The sequence below is a fragment of the Chiloscyllium plagiosum genome, unplaced genomic scaffold (assembly GCF_037043375.1).
Source record: "Chiloscyllium plagiosum isolate Xiang-an unplaced genomic scaffold, Cpla_swu_hap1 HiC_scaffold_9, whole genome shotgun sequence".
NCBI lineage: Eukaryota > Metazoa > Chordata > Chondrichthyes > Orectolobiformes > Hemiscylliidae > Chiloscyllium > Chiloscyllium plagiosum.
The window spans coordinates 53,873,568-53,891,883 of NW_028270147.1; the positions used below are offsets into that span (position 1 = coordinate 53,873,568).

Here is an 18,316-nt window from a genome sequence, read left to right on the forward strand (position 1 = left end):
AAATTGTTTTTTACTCAACTTCCATTTGAGTCCTTACATTACCATCTCATCAGCCAACTGAAGTGTTTATTAATTTTTAAATCTTCTCCAAGGACTTATTTTAATACTTCTTATGATGTTGAAGATTCTAATCACTTCACCCCTCTAGTCTTGCAAAAGGTGTACTAAATTCTCACACCTCATTTCAAAACTAAAAACATTCATCTTTGGCAGCATCCTAATAAATCTTGGTAGTATCCAAGTGAACCTGAAGCGAAATGTCATTACTTTGGTATTATTTCTTGAATTGTAGTCACTCCAAAATTGAAAATGATTCTCCAACTGTAATCTAAATAAGGAACAATGCTTAAATAAATTTTTACACCAAACCTTTGAATTGTCTGCTTCTAGATTTACCAATCAGGAATCCATTTGTCTTTTTAGTGGCTTCTGCAATTGCACTGCCATTTATTTTGTTGCTAAATTATAATAGTTAATTCACATTTCCAAGTTCCTTTTACCATTTCATTCTATGCTGATTCTCCCTTCATTAGAAAGAATCACTTCAAAAGATATTATTTAGCCTACAATATCTCAATCAAGCACCACTCTTCATTGTGCACTTGAATAATAATCCTAATTTTAACTCAGACTAGTTATTTGGCAGATAGAGAATCAAGCTGAGCAGTAAACCCCTATTACCTCACTATCAATGAAGCTGGGATGATTTTAACATTGGGGTTTTGTTTTAATATGGTTAACAGCTGCACATACATTTCATTGACTCAAGAAATAGGCCATCTGGGAATTTTCTCTGCACAAAACCACCAGCCATGTACAACATAGAGTCCTGTATATGTATATGCTGCTAAACAGCAACCTTGGAAGGCCTATGCAGTGCAAAGGTTCCATGTGAAACAGAGCCGTGCACATCAGAAGAAAATTACAAAAGTCCTTTGTAAAAAGAGGGTCAATGATCTTACAAGAGTACCAATGGTGATTTATCTCTTCATCCAAGTCAACCACACTTGACAATGCTTCTTTCAGCTTCTCCGCCACTCCAATCAATTCTTTTTTCCTTCAATTACTTATTCAATTATCACAAGGACTCACTGCAACAACTCTCTTTCTCATTCTAAACAACCTAATCATTTTCGTTGCTGCTTTATACCGCACATCAACAGCATTGTCTTCTCACATTCTAGCACTTTTCAGACCAGCAACTCCACAGATCCCTCCTCACTTCTTATTTTTGCTCATTTTACTTTCTAATTGATCACTGTCAAATGCTCACTTCTATCATACCCCTTCTCCTTCTCTCAAACGTTGCAACAAATGTATAAATTGTACACATCTCCATGTATCTTTCAACAGGAACTCACTAAATTTCACCCTCTGTTCTGCAAAGCTGGGTAGTGAAGCATGCTAGGGAGAGGATCAAGATCAGGGAAGTTTACCTGATACAATAATCTTCACCCAGCAAGAAGCCCTGCAGATTAGTCAACCAGAAAAAAACTATAAGCATTCACAGTAGTGAGGCTACTGTTACTTACAGTCCTTCAATCACATCAGCAAATGTTCTGTAAGCTTCATAAGTGCATTTTGAAGCTTGTCATTTACTGTCCAACATCTCAGTACCATCTTAATATTCCTTCTTCCCTGTAGCATTTACTCAGCATTTGGAACCCGCTGAAGAAGAAAGCAGAGAGGTACATGAGGATATGAGCTATAGGGAAAGGCTGAACAGGCTGGGGCTGTTTTCCCTGGAGCGTCAGAGGCTGAGGGGTGACCTTATAGAGGTTTACAAAATTATGAGGGGCATGGATAGGATAAATAGACATAGTCTTTTCCCTGGGATGGGGGAGTCCAGACTAGAGGGCATAGGTTTAGGGTGAGAGGGGAAAGATATAAAGGAGACCTAAGGGGCAACTTTTTTCACGCAGAGGGTGGTATGTGTATTGAATGAGCTGCCAGAGGAAATGGTGGTGGCTTGTACAATTGCAACATTTAAAAGGCATTTGGATGGGTATATGAATAGGAAGGGTTTGAAGGGATATGGGCCAGGTGCTGGCAGGTGGGACTAGATTGGGTTGGGATAACTGGCCGCCATGGACAAATTGGACCAAAGGGTCTGTTTCTGCGCTGTACAATTCTATGACTCTACATATTATCATACTCTCCATCCCTACCAAGCAACAACATAGATATTGACAAACTGTGCAGCAGAAGGTAGTGAAATAGCCAATGCATGTCATCAACAAATGATAGCAGGGAAACCCATTAGTTAGCTTCATCACAGTACTGTAATGCTGAGAACTTGCCAAATAATTTCAGTATTATGTTTAAAGTATTATGTACGGAGGAGTTTAATTTGAACATGTGTGCTGTCATCTCCCACATGAAGCCATGAAATCAACTGGAACAATTTTCTGGTAGTAGCTAGGGTGCAACAGTTTATACCAGGCACATGCAGACTTAAATACCGAGAAGTTGCCAAGCATAAGCTTTTTTAGACCCTCAACACGAACAAACAAAATTTTCCAGCATCCTTACTAAAAACACGAGATGCACATTTCATAGTAGTTGACTGAGGAAACTTTCTTATATCAAAGACAGAATAGCTTAATACTGAGTGAGAAATTAATTGAAGGCAAGTTTTGTGTTAGGAGTTAAATTCATCATCTTAACCGCATTTGGCAATGTGGTCTACAGTGTGGTTTTATAGCAGCTTCTGAGTCTCCATTGTCAGTATGTCATTGATATAGAAACTGACTGAATTGTTTCAATGTTCTTTTATATAGGATAAAGGGAGGGGATATAACAAGAACTGTCACTGCAGAGGGATTTTGTGCAAGATTTCAGGGCAGGTGAACAAACAGGTCATAGATGTACAGCATGGAAACAGACCCTTCGGTCCAACCCGTCCATGCTGACCAGATATCCCAACCCAATCTAGTCCCTCCTGCCAGTATCTGGACCATATCCCTCCAAACCCTACCTATTCATATACCCATCCAAATGTCTCTTAAATGTTGCAATTGTACCAGCCTCCACCACTTCCTCTTGCAGCTCATTCAATACACGTACCACCCTCTGGGTGAAAAAGTTGCCCCTGAGGTCTCTTTTATATCTTTCCCCTCTCACCCTAAACCTATGCCCTCTAGTTCTGGACTCCCTGACCCCAGGGAAAAGACTTTGCCTATTTATCCTATCCATGCCCCTCATAATTTTGTAAACCTCTACAAGGTCACCTCTCAGCCTCCGACGCTCCAGGGAAAACAGCCCCAGCCTAATTATTCTGCAATTAACTTAGTCTTTGCATCTCTTGCTACCAGGCATTGAGATGGTCCTTTACATCTGCACTTGGAGGTAGTGAAGACTGCAGAAGCTGGAAAGTTAGAGTCGATAAATGTGGAACTGGAAAAAGCACAGCTGGTCAAGCAGCATCAGAGGAGCAGGAGAGTCGACATTTTAGGTCAGGACCTTTATTCAGGGCTGATGAAAGGTTCCAACCTGAAACGTGGGGACGCCTGCTCATCTGATCCTGCTCTTTACTTCTGCACTCCCTCACCTCCATCCTGGTATTCATCTAAAGAAAAGTTCTTCTTTACCAAGCCTTCTCCAAAGCCTCATTGTTCGGCAAAGTTGTACATCATACAGGAATATGCAAAGCACAGCTTCCAGATCTGACTAAACACCACAAGTGTTATTATATTTCAGTTCAGGTTGGTTTTTGTGGGAATGTGCATGAGACAACCTGTCATACTCTGCACTCAATTGAACATTAGGGAAATAACTGAATTATGGAGGATGAACCCTGCCTGCGTATTGTGCATAAATTGATAGGATCCGCTTCACTGATTGGAGATCAGTGGACATTATTGGAGTAAAAGCTTTTCCTACTCATAAATTAGAGTATTCCAGCTGGTGTTCTGGTGTCCAAATGACAAAATGGGTTTGATTAATAATAGCCTGATTACGAGAGAAGCCAACCACTTCTGTGAATCCTCAAGCCCTCTATTAATGGCTCTTGAGGTCAATATGGAAAGTAGCATACTTGTTAAATCTGGTAAACGGAATATCAGTGCTCTGGAGATGCGGGTGACACATGCTGCATCAGTTTGTAATCACACAAGCTTATCTGGTAATGAAAATATCTTGTCAGGATCTTGTCAATATAAGATAGAATCTCAATTTTGGATGTCAGGAATGCTTTATTATAGCATACAAAATTAAGATTCTATCTTACATTGACACATCAGTCATAATAACTATATAAGTCTGACCCATTCATGTAACTTGCACCAAGTCAGCTTACTGGATCAAACTGTAACTTGCAGTTGTGTCTCAAGTCCAAGCTGCATGCACCAAGCCATTAAAGTGCCTATCTTTAGATTTCTCCCCAACTTAGAATTTTCTACATTATCTCTTTGTATTCACAGTACTCTGACTTTGCTATTTTTAAATTTTTAAACTCTGAAAGTTAAGCAATACAACCTTCATCAAAAAGTCTATCATCTATAGGAAAACAGTTAATTTCTACACTAACAATTTTATATTACTCATGCTGATTATTCTGCGAAGAACACTATAATATGTGAAGTACACCCTATGCTTCTGTGACTTAATCCATCCTGTATTCCACTGACTTATGTTATTCTAACACAAGTATTTTTTCTTCTTTTGTTTTCTTCTATTCTATTCATCCTCAAACTGTATCAAACTTTAAGGAGCAAAGACATTCTGTGCTTTGGTGACTTTCGAAGCCATTGCAAAAGTACGTCCCTTGGTCCTGTCAGATATGGTTGCTTAATAGCAGGAATATTAGGCCAACAGTAATATTAAATGCTGTTTGGCTGACAGCATCACAGATTGAAGAGTGAACCTGGAACCTTTCTGGTCTGCACAAATCAGTACTGAACTAGAAAATACATTTACTCATGGCCCAACTGGCATTAACCAACTCTCATGTACATTAGTCCCTTAGCTTTGTTGAACTTCCACTGCTTGAACCTCATTAGCTTTTCTTTTACAGTTATAAAGTTAGAAGGCTCCAGCTGCTCAAAGCAGACAGAAAACAATTCACATTTGGCAGTCATTAGCTCAGCAGCTGGCATTATTAGGACCAGATGAGGAAAGCAAAACTTATTCTGGATATGGCAGGAAGGAACAAAAAAAAACAAATTCTAACTTGCATCTGACAAACATTTACAAGCCATATGTCAACTTGAAAGACAAGATATACTGTTTCTGGTATGGTATCAATTAACTCCAAAGTTTAAATATAAACATGTTATTAAATTTTCTAATTATTATATTTTGCTAATTCCCAGAAACAGTCTTTCCAGTCAAGCAATATATTTGACAAAATTAAAACCTTTCATTACATTTATGAATACAATTTGAACAAGGTGTTTCTGTAGTGTATACTTACTTAAATCATTTGTGGGAATTATTGTAAAATTTAACACATCTCACATGGAACTTGCAAATGAAAATGAATTTAAAGAAGCGACAGTTAGCTGCCCTTCCACCTGCTTTTTCATAATCTCTTGTTATACACTGTCTAGTAATATTGTTGAAAGCAATAGACATGGTCAGTGATGCCACAGAGCATGCAGTTAATAAAGTATTGCATGACTGAATTTAGCAAGAATGTACAAATCAGAACAACAAATGGAAGACTTGTTTCTACTTGATTCATATTTCTAAATAAATTACTGTAACCATAGTCTTTGCCAGTAGGTCTATCCTGTGTTTCTTGAATGTGCAGATATAAAAGTAAATGTAACTAGAACAGACTTTTCAAAAGTTTAACCATTTCTAAGTCATTATCATGCTTTCTATTTCACTACTTTTGAATGTTTTACTTAAACAGAAATCAACAAAGACTTAATTGGAGAGAATAGCATTGTTAAGGAAACTGAATAAACATGCACAGGCAAAGGATTACTATCTTCCCTTCTTTTCCATTCTTTCTCAATAAGCTATTCTCTCCATGTTCCCTTTTCTGGAGGACCAAATTACTGCAGATGCTGAAACTTGTGGTGAAAACATAAAATGCTGGAAATTACAGCAAGTCAGGCAGCATCCATGGAGAGAGGCCAAGCTAACATTTTGAGTCGTGATGACTCTTCATCAGAGCTGATGAGGTGTGGAGTCCTCTCTCCCCACCCCCCAACCCAGTGAGACTATCTGATCTTCCCTGTTTGGCAGTTAGACACACCCTGGTTCAGCCATTCTTACATTCCAATCACTTAATCAGCGCTATTAGTAGCCGCACTCCTCCAGCACTCCACCCCCATCTGCCACTATTACATGAATGCTGCCCTCTCCACACTTCACAATAGCTCTAGAGTCATCTCGACTGGAAACATTGGCTTGCTCTCTCCCTTCATGGATGCTGCCTGACCTGCTGTGATTTTCAGCATTTTTTGTTTTTATTTCCTTTTCTAGAGCATTGATTGTAACATTGTTTATGCTCTGTGGATGAGCAGAATCATTACATTCAGTAACTCCTCCTAACCAGGATCCTCATTCATAGATAAAAGCAAAACATGTGGATGCTGGAGATCTGAATAAAAACAGAAAATGCTGCTGAAACTCAGCAGGTCTGACAGCATTCATATAGAGAAAATAGAAATCATTGCATCCTCAATCATAGCATCAATTTTGAGACATTAAACAAAAAAACTAATCTTTGTTATACATTAACTGTACACAGATAAAGTCTTAAAACAGCAAAATGGAACAGTTATCCTATGCTACTGATGGAAGATATTTAAGGATATTGAATAAATGATACAAACTCCAATCTCATATGACACTAAGGCGAAAGTGAGGACTGCAGATGCTGGAGATTACAGTCAAGAGTGTGGTGCTGGAAAAGCACAGCTGGTCAGGCAGCATCTGAGGAGCAGCAGAATCGACATTTCAGGCAAAACTCTTTCATCAGGAATTCGAGAGTATGGTGCTGGAAAAGTACAGCAGGTCAGGCAGCATCCGAGGAGCAGCAGAATCGACATTTCAGGCAAAAATCCTTCATCAGGAATTCCTGATGAAGGGCTTTTGCCCAAAATATTGATTCTGCTGCTCCTCAGATGCTACCTGAACTGCTGTGCTTTTCCAGCACCATACTCTCGACTCACATGACAATAAGCTTGATGATAAACACACATGTAACATCAGCAGTCTGAATCCTTCAGGAAGTACTCCAAATCACCAACCACATGGAATAACCAGCCACAACTGTGGAAGAAAGACCCTCTCTTAAAAGCTCTCTCAATAGTTTCTTGAAAAGCATTTTCATCATTACAGTACTCTTTCTATTCAACTGCAGTTCCAAATCCGATGATGTTCTGTACTACAATATTCCCCCACATAAACAATACAGCAATTTATCCCTCGGACAGCACTGTGCCTCACAGCACCAGGGACCTAGGTTCCTGGGGCGACAGTGTGGAGTTTGCACATTCTCCCCGTGTCTGCGTGGGTTTCCTCCCACAATCTCAAAGGCGTGCAGGTTAGATAAACTGGCTGTGCTAAATTGTCGACAATACTCAGGGATGTGTAGGATGGATGCATTAGTCAGGAGTTAAATGTAGGGAAATCTGTCTATGTGGGTTACCCTTCAGAGGGTCGATGTGAACTTGTTGGGCCGAAGGGCCTGTTTCCACACTGTAGGGATTCTATGGATTCCTTTTCCTCCACCTCCATGGTAGTAAATTAATGTACAAATAGATAATTCGATGAAAGTATAATGAAAACTCAATGAAAGCTCTGGAACGTTCTGGTTTCCTCTGACCCCTCTGCCCTTACCTTCAACTAAACAAAACTCTACAGTTTTCAAGACTGATATATACATGACTGATTACCTTTCATGTGCTCTGCCATAACGAATATGCCTTTTTGCTATTGTTATTATTTGTTTATTTCTCCCCATTTCTTTATTTCTCTTCTTCTTTCAGGTTGTCCTTTCTTCTTCTATCGCTTTATTTATTCAGTCATACAGTCATACAACATGGAAACAGATCCTTCACTGCAATCAGTCCATGCTGAGCAAAATTCCAAACTAAACTCATCCCAACTGCCTGCCTCTGGCCCATATCCTTACAAACAGTTCCTATTCATGTATTTATCCAAATGTCTTTTAAATATTGTAATTGTATCAAATCCACAAACAAACCACCCTCGGGTTAAAAAAAATGTCCCTCGTGTCTTTTTTAAAATCATTCCTCTCACCTTACAATTGTGCCCCTAGTCTTGCAATCCCCCATTTTAGGGAAATGACACCTAACATTAACTGTATCAGTAAACACCATTATGTTATAAATATCTTTAACGTTGCCTCTCAATCTCCTACGCTCCAGTGAAAAAAGACCCAGACTAACCAGTCCTTCTTTGCAATTCAAACCTTCTGTACCTGGCCACATTCAGGTAAATCTCTTCTGAACCCTCTTCAACTTAATAATATTTTTCCGACAACTGGGGACCAGAACTGGACACACCCCAGAAGAGGTCTCACCGATATTCTATACAACTTCAACATGACTTCCCAACTCCTATACTCAAAGGACTGAGCAAGGAAGGCATCCATGCTAAATGTCTTTTTAACCACCCTGTCTATATGTGACCCAAATTTCTGTTCTCTTCCTCTCTAATACTGAAAGCAGAGCGAAGCAGACTTCATAGGCTGAAATGAGTGTTCACTGAGGAGAGGAACATGGTGAATGTTGAGATTAGAGATAGACGTTTGATTAGTCTGGATCACGTTGACATAAGTAGGGAAGATATGTTGGGTAGGCTAGAGGTTATTAAGATGGACAAATCCCCACGACTGGATGGAATCTATACCAGGTTGCTGAGGGAGGCGAGAGAGGAAATAGCTGGGGCCCTGACAGATATCTTTGTGTCATCCTTAAACACAGATATGGTGCCAGAGGACTGGAAGGTTGTCTCATGTTGTCCCCCTATATAAGAAGGGTAGTAGGAATATTTCGGATAACTACAGACCAGCGAGCCTATCGCCAGTGGTGAGAAAGTTGCTGAAGAAGGTACTGAGGGATAGGATCTATTTATATTTAGAAAATAATGGGCTTATCAGTGATAGGCAACATGGTTTTGTGTGAGGGAGATCGTGCCTTACCAACTTAATAGAGTTCTTTGAGGAAGAGACCAAGTTGATAGATGAAGAAATGTTGATGTCATATACATGGACTTTAGTAAAGTATTTGATAAAGTTCCCCATGGTAAACTAATAGAGAAAGTGAAGTCACATAGTGTGTAGGGTGTTCTCGCTAGGTGGATAAAGAACTGGTTGAGAAACAGGAGACAGAGAGGAGGAGTTGAAGGGAGTTTCTCGAAATGGAGAAGGGTGACCAGTGGTGTTCCACAGGGATCAGTGCTGGGGCCACTGTTGTTTGTGATATACATAAATGATCTGGAAGAGGGCACTATTGGTATGATCAGCAAGTTTGCAGATGACACGAGGATTGGTGGAGTAGCAGAATGCATAAGTGACTATCAGAGAATACAGGAGAATATAGATAGACTGGAGAGTTGGGCGGAAAAGTGGCAGATGGTTTTCAATCCAGACAAATGTGAGTTGATGCATTTAGGCAAGACTAATTCGAGAGCGAATTATACTGTAAAAGTAAGAGCCTTGGGAAAAGTTGATTAGCAGAGAGATCTGGGCGTGCAGGTCCATTGTAACCTGAAGATTGCTGCATAGGTGGATAGAGTGGTCAAGAAGGCATACGGTATGCTTGCCTTCATCAGACAGAGTATTGAGTATAACAGCTGGCATGTCATGCTAAAATTGTACAAGACATTGGTTCGACCACATTTAGAATACTGTGTACAGTTCTGGTCGCCACATTACCAAAAGGAGGGTGGACGCTTTGGAGAGGGTGCAGAGAATGTTTACAAGGATGTTGCCTGGTATGGAAGGTGCTAGCTATGAAGAGAAGTTGAGTAGGTTAGGTTTGTTTTTATTATAAAAAAGGAGATTGAGGGAGGACCTGATGGAGATTTACAAAATCATGAAGGATATAGACAGGGTAGATAGAGATAAGCTTTATCCCAGGGTGAAGGATTCAATAACGAGAGGTCAAGCTTTCAAGATGAGAGGTGAAAAGTTTAAAGGGGATACACGCGGCAAGTACTTGACTCAGAGGGTGGTGGGTGCCTGGAACGCATTGCCAGCAGAGTTGGTAGAGACAGGCACGGTAAATTCATTTAAGATGCGTCTGAACAGATGCATGAGTAGGTGGGGAACAGAGGGATACAGATGCTTAGGAATTGACCGACACGTTTAGACAGTAGGTTTGGATCGGCTCAGGATTGGAGGGCCGAAGGGCCTATTCCTGAGCTGTAAATTTTCTTTGTTCTTAGGTATCACTTTTAATATCTTAGCGTACTTTCATTATAACCTTAGGGAGAAGCCATAAACCAAAATAACCAAATTTACTGAATGACATGCAAATGAAAATGTACCAGCAAGATTTCACATTTTATAACTTTTACTTTTACATGAATCAGTAAACCAAACATTAGTTAACAGACAATTAAACTTTGAATAAAAAAAAGAGTAAATTTTGCTTCAAATTGTTCAATATAACAAAGATACATCTTACACAAGCACAAGCATTCCCCTTCAGCATGTATGGCATTACATAGCTGCACAATTCCAGAACAAGCTATTCTTTATTTGTGATTGGTAGGTAGGGAGTCATATCTGACAAAAATCTTCATATTTTTATGACAATTATCATCAATAGTGCACATTTCTATAAACTCTTTCTCCCTTGGGTCATAAGAGTGCCGATGGTGTAGCTTTTTATATCAACCATTAACAGACCATTTCATAGTTTGGTCATTTCTGGTAAAACATACAGCTCTTTAATATCTCTGAGCTATTCACACAGCCTTCCAGGTTTAGAACTTATTAATCTGCTCACTCAGTGGCTCATAGAACTGCTGCATCTTTGTGCTGATCACCTTCTAACTCCAGGTCTCCTTTGCGTCTGCCAGCCACATGTTCTTTCCTATGTTACCTCCTTCCAGTTGGTAATGCTTCCAGGTAGAGATTCACCAGGTGATATGGATCAGTATTTCACATTATCCAAGAACATTACAAGTGATCCCTTTACAATTGATGCAAATTTTTAAAAATCTTCTTCAAACATTCTTTAAAAAAATATGTATTTTAAAGAGATTGCAGATGTTACTTGCTGGACTACTTCTGGATTGAAGTTGTCAGACTTTACATTAGCATTACAAAGTAAAATTAGAATCTGCGCCAAGTAAGATGGTAAACAGGGCAGATGGCCAAATGCTTGGTTAAAAAGAGTGACTTCAAGAAGCATCTTAAAAGGAGCAAAAAGATAAAGAGACAGAGTGGTTTAGGTTGATACTGAAAGGGAACTACAGAGCTAAGTGTCTGAGCAGTTCAAAGTATGGCAAGTAATTGTGGAGTGAATAAAACCAGGGATGCTCAAGAGTCCAGGATTAGAGGAGCGCAAATATGTTAGAAGATGTTGGGGCTGCTGATTACAGAGACGGAGGTTGTGAAGTCAAGGAAGGATTTGAAAAGAAGAATAAGAATTTTAAAAGTAGGAAAATGTTTGACCAAGGCTCAATGTAAGCTAGTGAACACAGGGTTATAGATTAGTAAACACAGGGTGGTAAGTGCATGAGACTTGGTGCAAGGATATGGACAGCAAAGTTGCAGGGAAGCTGACCAAGATTTCATTGCAATAGTCAAGTTGAGCAATAACAAAGGCAAGAATGAGTAATTCGTATAAATTAATGTAGGACTATTAATTGAATAAATTAATTATACAAAACATACCATTATTGATAAAAAGAAGTTTTAAACCTAAGAAATTAATTATTTTTGGATTTAATTGAATTCATTCTCACACATAAGATAACAATGGCATCATCTTAAGGAACTTACTCTTGATCAGTTAAGTCTTTTTTCAGTTTCAGAATCATCTCTCAACAATATAACATCTTTCTCTCCATCTCAATGAATTAGATTGTCTGCAATTTTGAATAATCTCATTGTTTTTATCTTAATTGCATTCAATGACTTGATGACAAAATCACATAACACATCAATTTGGAAAGCACAGATTTCCTTTTTCCATCTTTTTCTTCCACTGTTAACCATCCACATACTCTATTCAGTGTGAACATATTCAATGAACAGCTAGTTGAGTCACACAGCCAAGGTTGAGACACAATCTTGTAACTAGGAGAAAGTGAGGACTGCAGATGCTGGAGATCAGAGCTGAAAAATGTGTTGCTGGAAAAGTGCAGCAGGTCAGGCAGCAGCCAAGGAGAAGGAGAATCGACGTTTCGGGCATAAGCTGAAGAAGGGCTTATGCCCGAAACGTCAATTCTCCTGCTCCTTGGATGCTGCCTGACCTGCTGCGCTTTTCCAGCAACACATTTTTCAGACACAATCTTGTAACTACAACTTTGCTGCAATTTATCTGCAGGCATCTCTTGATTTAGTCAGTCACAGTATCTGAAAATATCCCACACTAATAAGCTGCATTCTTCACATAGCCAAGATAACTATTCCACACATTACCACCTTATAACTTCACTCTATCCTCATCCATTCAACCAGTGCCATGAACTTGGACAAACAACTACCCAAGGGATTTTGACATTCAACTTTGTTTAATGTTTGGAAATTACAAAATATTTTGAGCTTGTTCCACCAGCCAGACAGATTAGAACCACTGTGAACCTATCTTCTCAGGTTATATAACTTTCATTAGAATTGTTTTTGAATATTTCTTCTCCACAACCTGGATGCTGATTATATTGAAATTCATGGACATTTGATATTACGATATAATGGTGCTCACGGTTTTGCTGCTCTCTGTCAATGAACTGCTGGAAAGTAGTCATTTTGTCACTGGCATCTTATCATGGACTCTGAGCATTCTTGTTCTGCCACAACATTAGAATTCTTTTCCTTAGGCAGCTATACCAAATAGCTATTGATCTGAAAGCTTTGCTGGATTCAGCATTTCATTTGATCTACTTAAATGCACTTAAACACATTGCATTTCTGTATTATGACACTGTATTATGATTAAGACAATGAAACCATTCTGACAATTTTCCAGGAATCATTTAAGTTCAGACCATGGTGCATTTTGAACATCTTTCATTCTAACATTAGTTTGTCACAAACATAAGATTTCCTCACTACAGTATTGTTGTTTGACAAGTTAACAAATGTTCCAACTTTTAACTTGAATCCAGCTTCTTACTTAATTTGCTCTTGAAAGAAGCAGACAAGCTCTGTTTGTTGCTTACCATGCAGTCTTTTCGATGTAGCTATGTCTTAAACTCTCATGCATCTTCGTAACGCATATCCCTGCTCCAGCCCTTCTGCACAGTTATATTGTAAATAAAACGTGCATTTATAGATAGAAAAACTGAGGTTGAATATGAATCCAAGTCTAGCATGTCTAGGTTGGAAGACCTATGCTCCCAATAAATGCACAAACACAATTCTCAGAGCTGGAAAATGGGGTCATCATATACATCAAATTGATTTATATGTTGCCATCTACAGAATGTTAAATATGTGCCGTATGATTCTTGATCTTTCCATCAAGGAGCCTCATGATTTTGAATATCTCTATCAAATTTCCTCTCAAGCTTCTCCACTCCAGAAGAACAAGCCAATATCTCTTATATTTCCATACAACTAAAGTTATTCATCTCTGAAATCAATCTTGTGAAAGCATTAACTTTCCAATGTGTGATGTCCAGAACTAATATTTTACATAGGTTTAACATAATTTTATTGCTTTTTTACTCTATGCTTCTTTTACTAAATCCCAGGATGTGTACAGTCAATTAATTATTCAATCAACTTAGAGTCATACCATAAGGAAACAGACCTTCAGTCCAACTGACCTAGTCCAATTTGTCAGCATTTGGCCCATGTCCCTCGAAACCCTTTCATTTCATGTACCCACCCATATGCCTTTTAAATGTTTTAATTATACCTGCCTCCCCTACTTCTTCTGGCAGCTTGTTCGATACACACACCACCCTCAGTTACTCCTCAGGTCCTTTTTAAATTTTTCCCCTCTCACCTTAAACCTAAGCCCTCTAGTTTTGGACTGTCCCACTCTAGGAACAAAACATTGGCTAATTGGCTATTCACCCTATCCATGCCGCTCATGATTTAATAAACCTCTATAAGGTCACCCCTCAGCCTCCAACACTCCAGAAAAAAAATCCCTAGCATATTCAGCCTCTCCCTAAAACTCAAACCCTCAAGTCCTAGCAACAGTCTTCAAAACCTTATCTTCACTTTCTCAATTTTAACAACAGCTTTCCTATGCAAAGCCGGCCAGAGTTGTACGTAGTATTCTAAACGTGGCCTCACCAAAGTCCCGTACAGTTGCAACATGACACCCCAACTCCTACAACTCCTATACTCAATGTTCTGACCAATGAAGGCAAGCATGTCAAATGCCTTCTTCACCATCCTGTCTACCTGCAATTCCACTTTTAAGGAACTATACATCTGCACTCTATCTCTTTGATCGGCAACAATTCCCAGTGCCCCATCATTAATTGTATAATTCATACTCTGGTTTGCCTTACCAAGATGCAATATCTCACATTTATCTAAATTAACTCCTCGGCCCATTGTCCCATCTGATCAAAGTCCCAAAGTTTTGTCATCTTCAATGATTTATGCATATAATCATTCCTGCATAACCCCAAGGGTTTCATTCCTGAGAAACCCCGTGAGTGATGAAATTCGTGAGTGCTGACCTCGTTTCAAATTAGGTTAAAAATAGGTTATAAATTGCAGATAAGTGAGTTTTGTCCTCAGATGTTGAATTTTGTTTTCATTTTTTGGCACAGATAGTCAAATTGGCAAGTCTTGATTTTTGGATAAAGAGGATTTACTGTATATAGACTCAGACCGTTGATTTAAATTTGTACACTTCATTCTATATTATCCCTGTGCATTCTCTCTGCCAAAATGTATCACTTCACACTCCTCCACAATAAATTTCATCAACCTTTTATTCATTCCACCAGCTATTAATGTTCTTTGAAGTTCTAAAGTATACTCCTCATGGTTCATAATACTTCCAAGTTTTGTATCACCCACATATTTTGAAGTTTTGCCCTGTATATCAAGATCTAGATTATTAGCATATATCAGGAAAGAGGGGTCCTAACACTCATTCCTGGGGATCTCTACTTTGCACTGTCCTTTAGTCTGATAAGCAATATTCACCACTACTCCTTGCTTCCTGCCATTCAGCCAATCTTGTATCTATTTTGCTACTGTCTCTTTTATTCCAAGAGCTTTAACATTACTCAAAATCTTTTTATCAGATGTTTGGATTTTCATATTCACCATATCAACACCATTGCCCTAATCAACCTTCTCTATCTTATTTAAAACCTCAAGATGTTTGTGAAACATTTTTTTTCATTAACAAATTCAAGCTGGCCTTCTTTCATTAACTTGCTTTTGTCCTGAATTATTTTTTCCAAAGTGTTCCCCACCATCCAAGTTAATCTGACTGGCTTAAAGCAGTTGGTCTGACACCCTTGTTCTGAACAAGACTCAATTATTTGTATTTACACCAGTCCTGAGTTAAAGGATGATTAGAAAAATATGGACAATGCCAAGCAATTTCCACTCTCACTTTGTTCACCATGAGCTTCTCCACAGCCATTTGAGATAGACAATAAATGCTGTGCTAGCCAATGATGCCCATATCCCAAGAAGAAAAAAAAGAAAAAAGTGACTTTGGCTGCATAATAATGGTCCTTGTCCATTATTAACTTTTAGTATATATAGTCTATTTCCTTATCAACCTTAAATCCTCCAATAGTCTGACAGACCTCTTCTTTCACCATGAGTTGGCCGTATTTTCTTCCTTTGTAAAAGACAGATTTTTAAAAAGAGTATTAATTTATTACCTCATCCACACCCCTTGCTTTCAAACATAAATCCTCTTTTTGGTCCATAATCAGTCCCACTTCTCCTCTTAGCCTTTTTTTTGGAACAATTTATAAACCTATAAGAAAAACTGTACCAAAATTGTACCACGAGGCTAATTAAACCAATTTCTATTTGAAATCATAGTGTTTTTGGGAGTCCTCAGCTGTCCTACTGTCTGGAATAGGAACAATATTATCAACCCCACTTCATGGTGTGATGATCAAGGGTCTTCTACTCCAGATTCTACAGTGATATCTCAGTTCAGAGCCACATGTGAGTGCCCACATGAGAATGTAGGTATCTTGAGCTTTTGCCAAATGTAGGCAATGGGAAAAGTGACATGAGTTGGTCATTTACTTACTGAAAAATGGTCTTTCCTGTACAATTAGCTTCATCTGCAAATGAGTGATTAGTTGTCAATCTATCAGCTTTACAATGTAGACTTGAAGCCAGAACCTAGGCTTAAACCACTAAGTGTGCCTCTCTTTTGCCGCTCCATTGATTTGTGAGCCAGATTCAGGCTTATACCTATTTTGAAGGTGTATTAGAGGCTTGGGATAAGGAACTTCCTATTATGGGAATTTTCTGTCCTCAACCAACCCATTTTGCAAATTTCCAGTAACTGGAATTAGAAACATGAACCAGTGACCTTGTGTCTCATCAGGTATCCCACCTTTGTCAGATTTTCCACACCCATCTTTTATCTTGGGAGTGAAGTTTGGGCTTTGACACAAATGTCTGGAACTGAAAATAGTTTTGATTTCAGCACAAAAGACAAATATAACAATAGTGATTTTAGATAGAAAGGCATATAGCTATCGAGCTCACACAATAAGATGATGTTTGGAGAATTTTAATCTGTTAACTCCAAATCAGCCTCATAAGCTTTCTCTGTGAAGCACACTTGTAGATGTCGGCACTCTGTTTTATATTCCTGTAGAATTCGCCTTTTTGCCAGATTTATTCCATTCGACGTTTAGTTGAAAATTATACTTATACATTAACTTACATAGTGCTGATATAGAGTAATAACCTCAGTTCCATATTCTCCTGGGATATTTCTTTAATAACAGTTGTAAAGAAGATAAAAATGCAAAAACAGATACACTTGCAAATTTTTTTTCTGCTTAGCATTGCTTTCAATACCTCTTATTTGTAGTAAAGAGATTTAAAAAAAGACTTACTTCTTTTAACCACATAAGTTTAGGTGGCTGCATTTCTGGAGACATTACTCCACCTTCATACTTTAGCACATGGTGTTTTGTTTGATTTATGCGGTCTGCTTGATCAACTGCTCTGTGATCCATCCACATGATAACATTCCTGTTGTTTATGCCTGCATTATGTGAAGCAGAAAATCATCAAAACCACAGCATAACACAACTTTCAATAACATGATTCCCACAATATGTCAAGAAACAGAAGCTGCATTCCAAATATCACGACACATTGTCGAGTAGCAATTATTTTTTGGCAATGAAACTAACTTTCCAATCATTTCATCCCTGCCTTAGAAAAGCAAATCCAAAACCATATTTTGAATAACATAGATGAATACAGCCACATCTATAATCGAGCAAAGCAAAACCAGGGAAACCTGCACTTCGCGTTTTTTGAGTTTTGTTAGGCAAAATTGGCAACAATATATGTTTAAAATGGAAATACCATATTACAAAATAGACTTTTGAAAGATGAAGTTTGATTCTGAATCTGTTCTTTAATAATCAGTCTGAAAACACAGATTAAACATGCACTAGCATGCATGCCACCTGTACACAAATAACAGTGAACTTATTTTTATACACAGTAATAGCAAGTTTAACTTAACAATATTTTTCCGTAAACTTAAGGTAACTATATTTTGAAATCAGTAACATTTACAAAATAGCATTTGAGTAACAATCTATGTTACCTTTTTGATCCAATTAATCATATTGCATATGCTTTTTAAATGACAGACTGGATAGGTGCACGTGCTGTGCAACATGGTGATAGATGGGTGGGGGAATATGTAAATAGGGTGCACAGGACTCCCCCTATTGATGTGCCAATCATCAGCGATTTCCTTCCCACCATTTCGTGCCCTTTCAAAAATGGCCTTCATATTCTAGTCTGCCTATCAGTGCCCAATGTTCTATATATTTCCTAATCAACTCATTCAGAGCTGTCATTGCGCACAGTAATTCTGGAGCACATGGGACTTGAATCCAGGCCACACAGCTCAGAGATACAGACAGTGCAACTATGTCACAAGATCCCTTGCCCAGTATTTTAAGGCACTGAGAGTGGAGGATGTCTTTAACTGCCAAAGAAATTTTATTT

At 38.5% G+C, this 18,316-nt stretch overlaps 1 protein-coding gene across 10 annotated transcripts in view; it reads right to left on the reverse strand.

Annotated features, from left to right (window-relative positions):
- The window catches only part of fggy (FGGY carbohydrate kinase domain containing), a 369,292-nt gene that overhangs the window by 284,754 nt on the left and 66,222 nt on the right, over positions 1-18,316 (reverse strand). For all 10 annotated transcript variants that reach the window (XM_087990626.1, XM_087990634.1, XM_087990630.1 and 7 more), the window contains one exon: positions 17,179-17,330. In XM_087990626.1, coding sequence (XP_087846752.1) covers positions 17,179-17,330 — 152 coding nt within the window. The remainder of the gene's footprint in view (positions 1-17,178; positions 17,331-18,316) is intronic.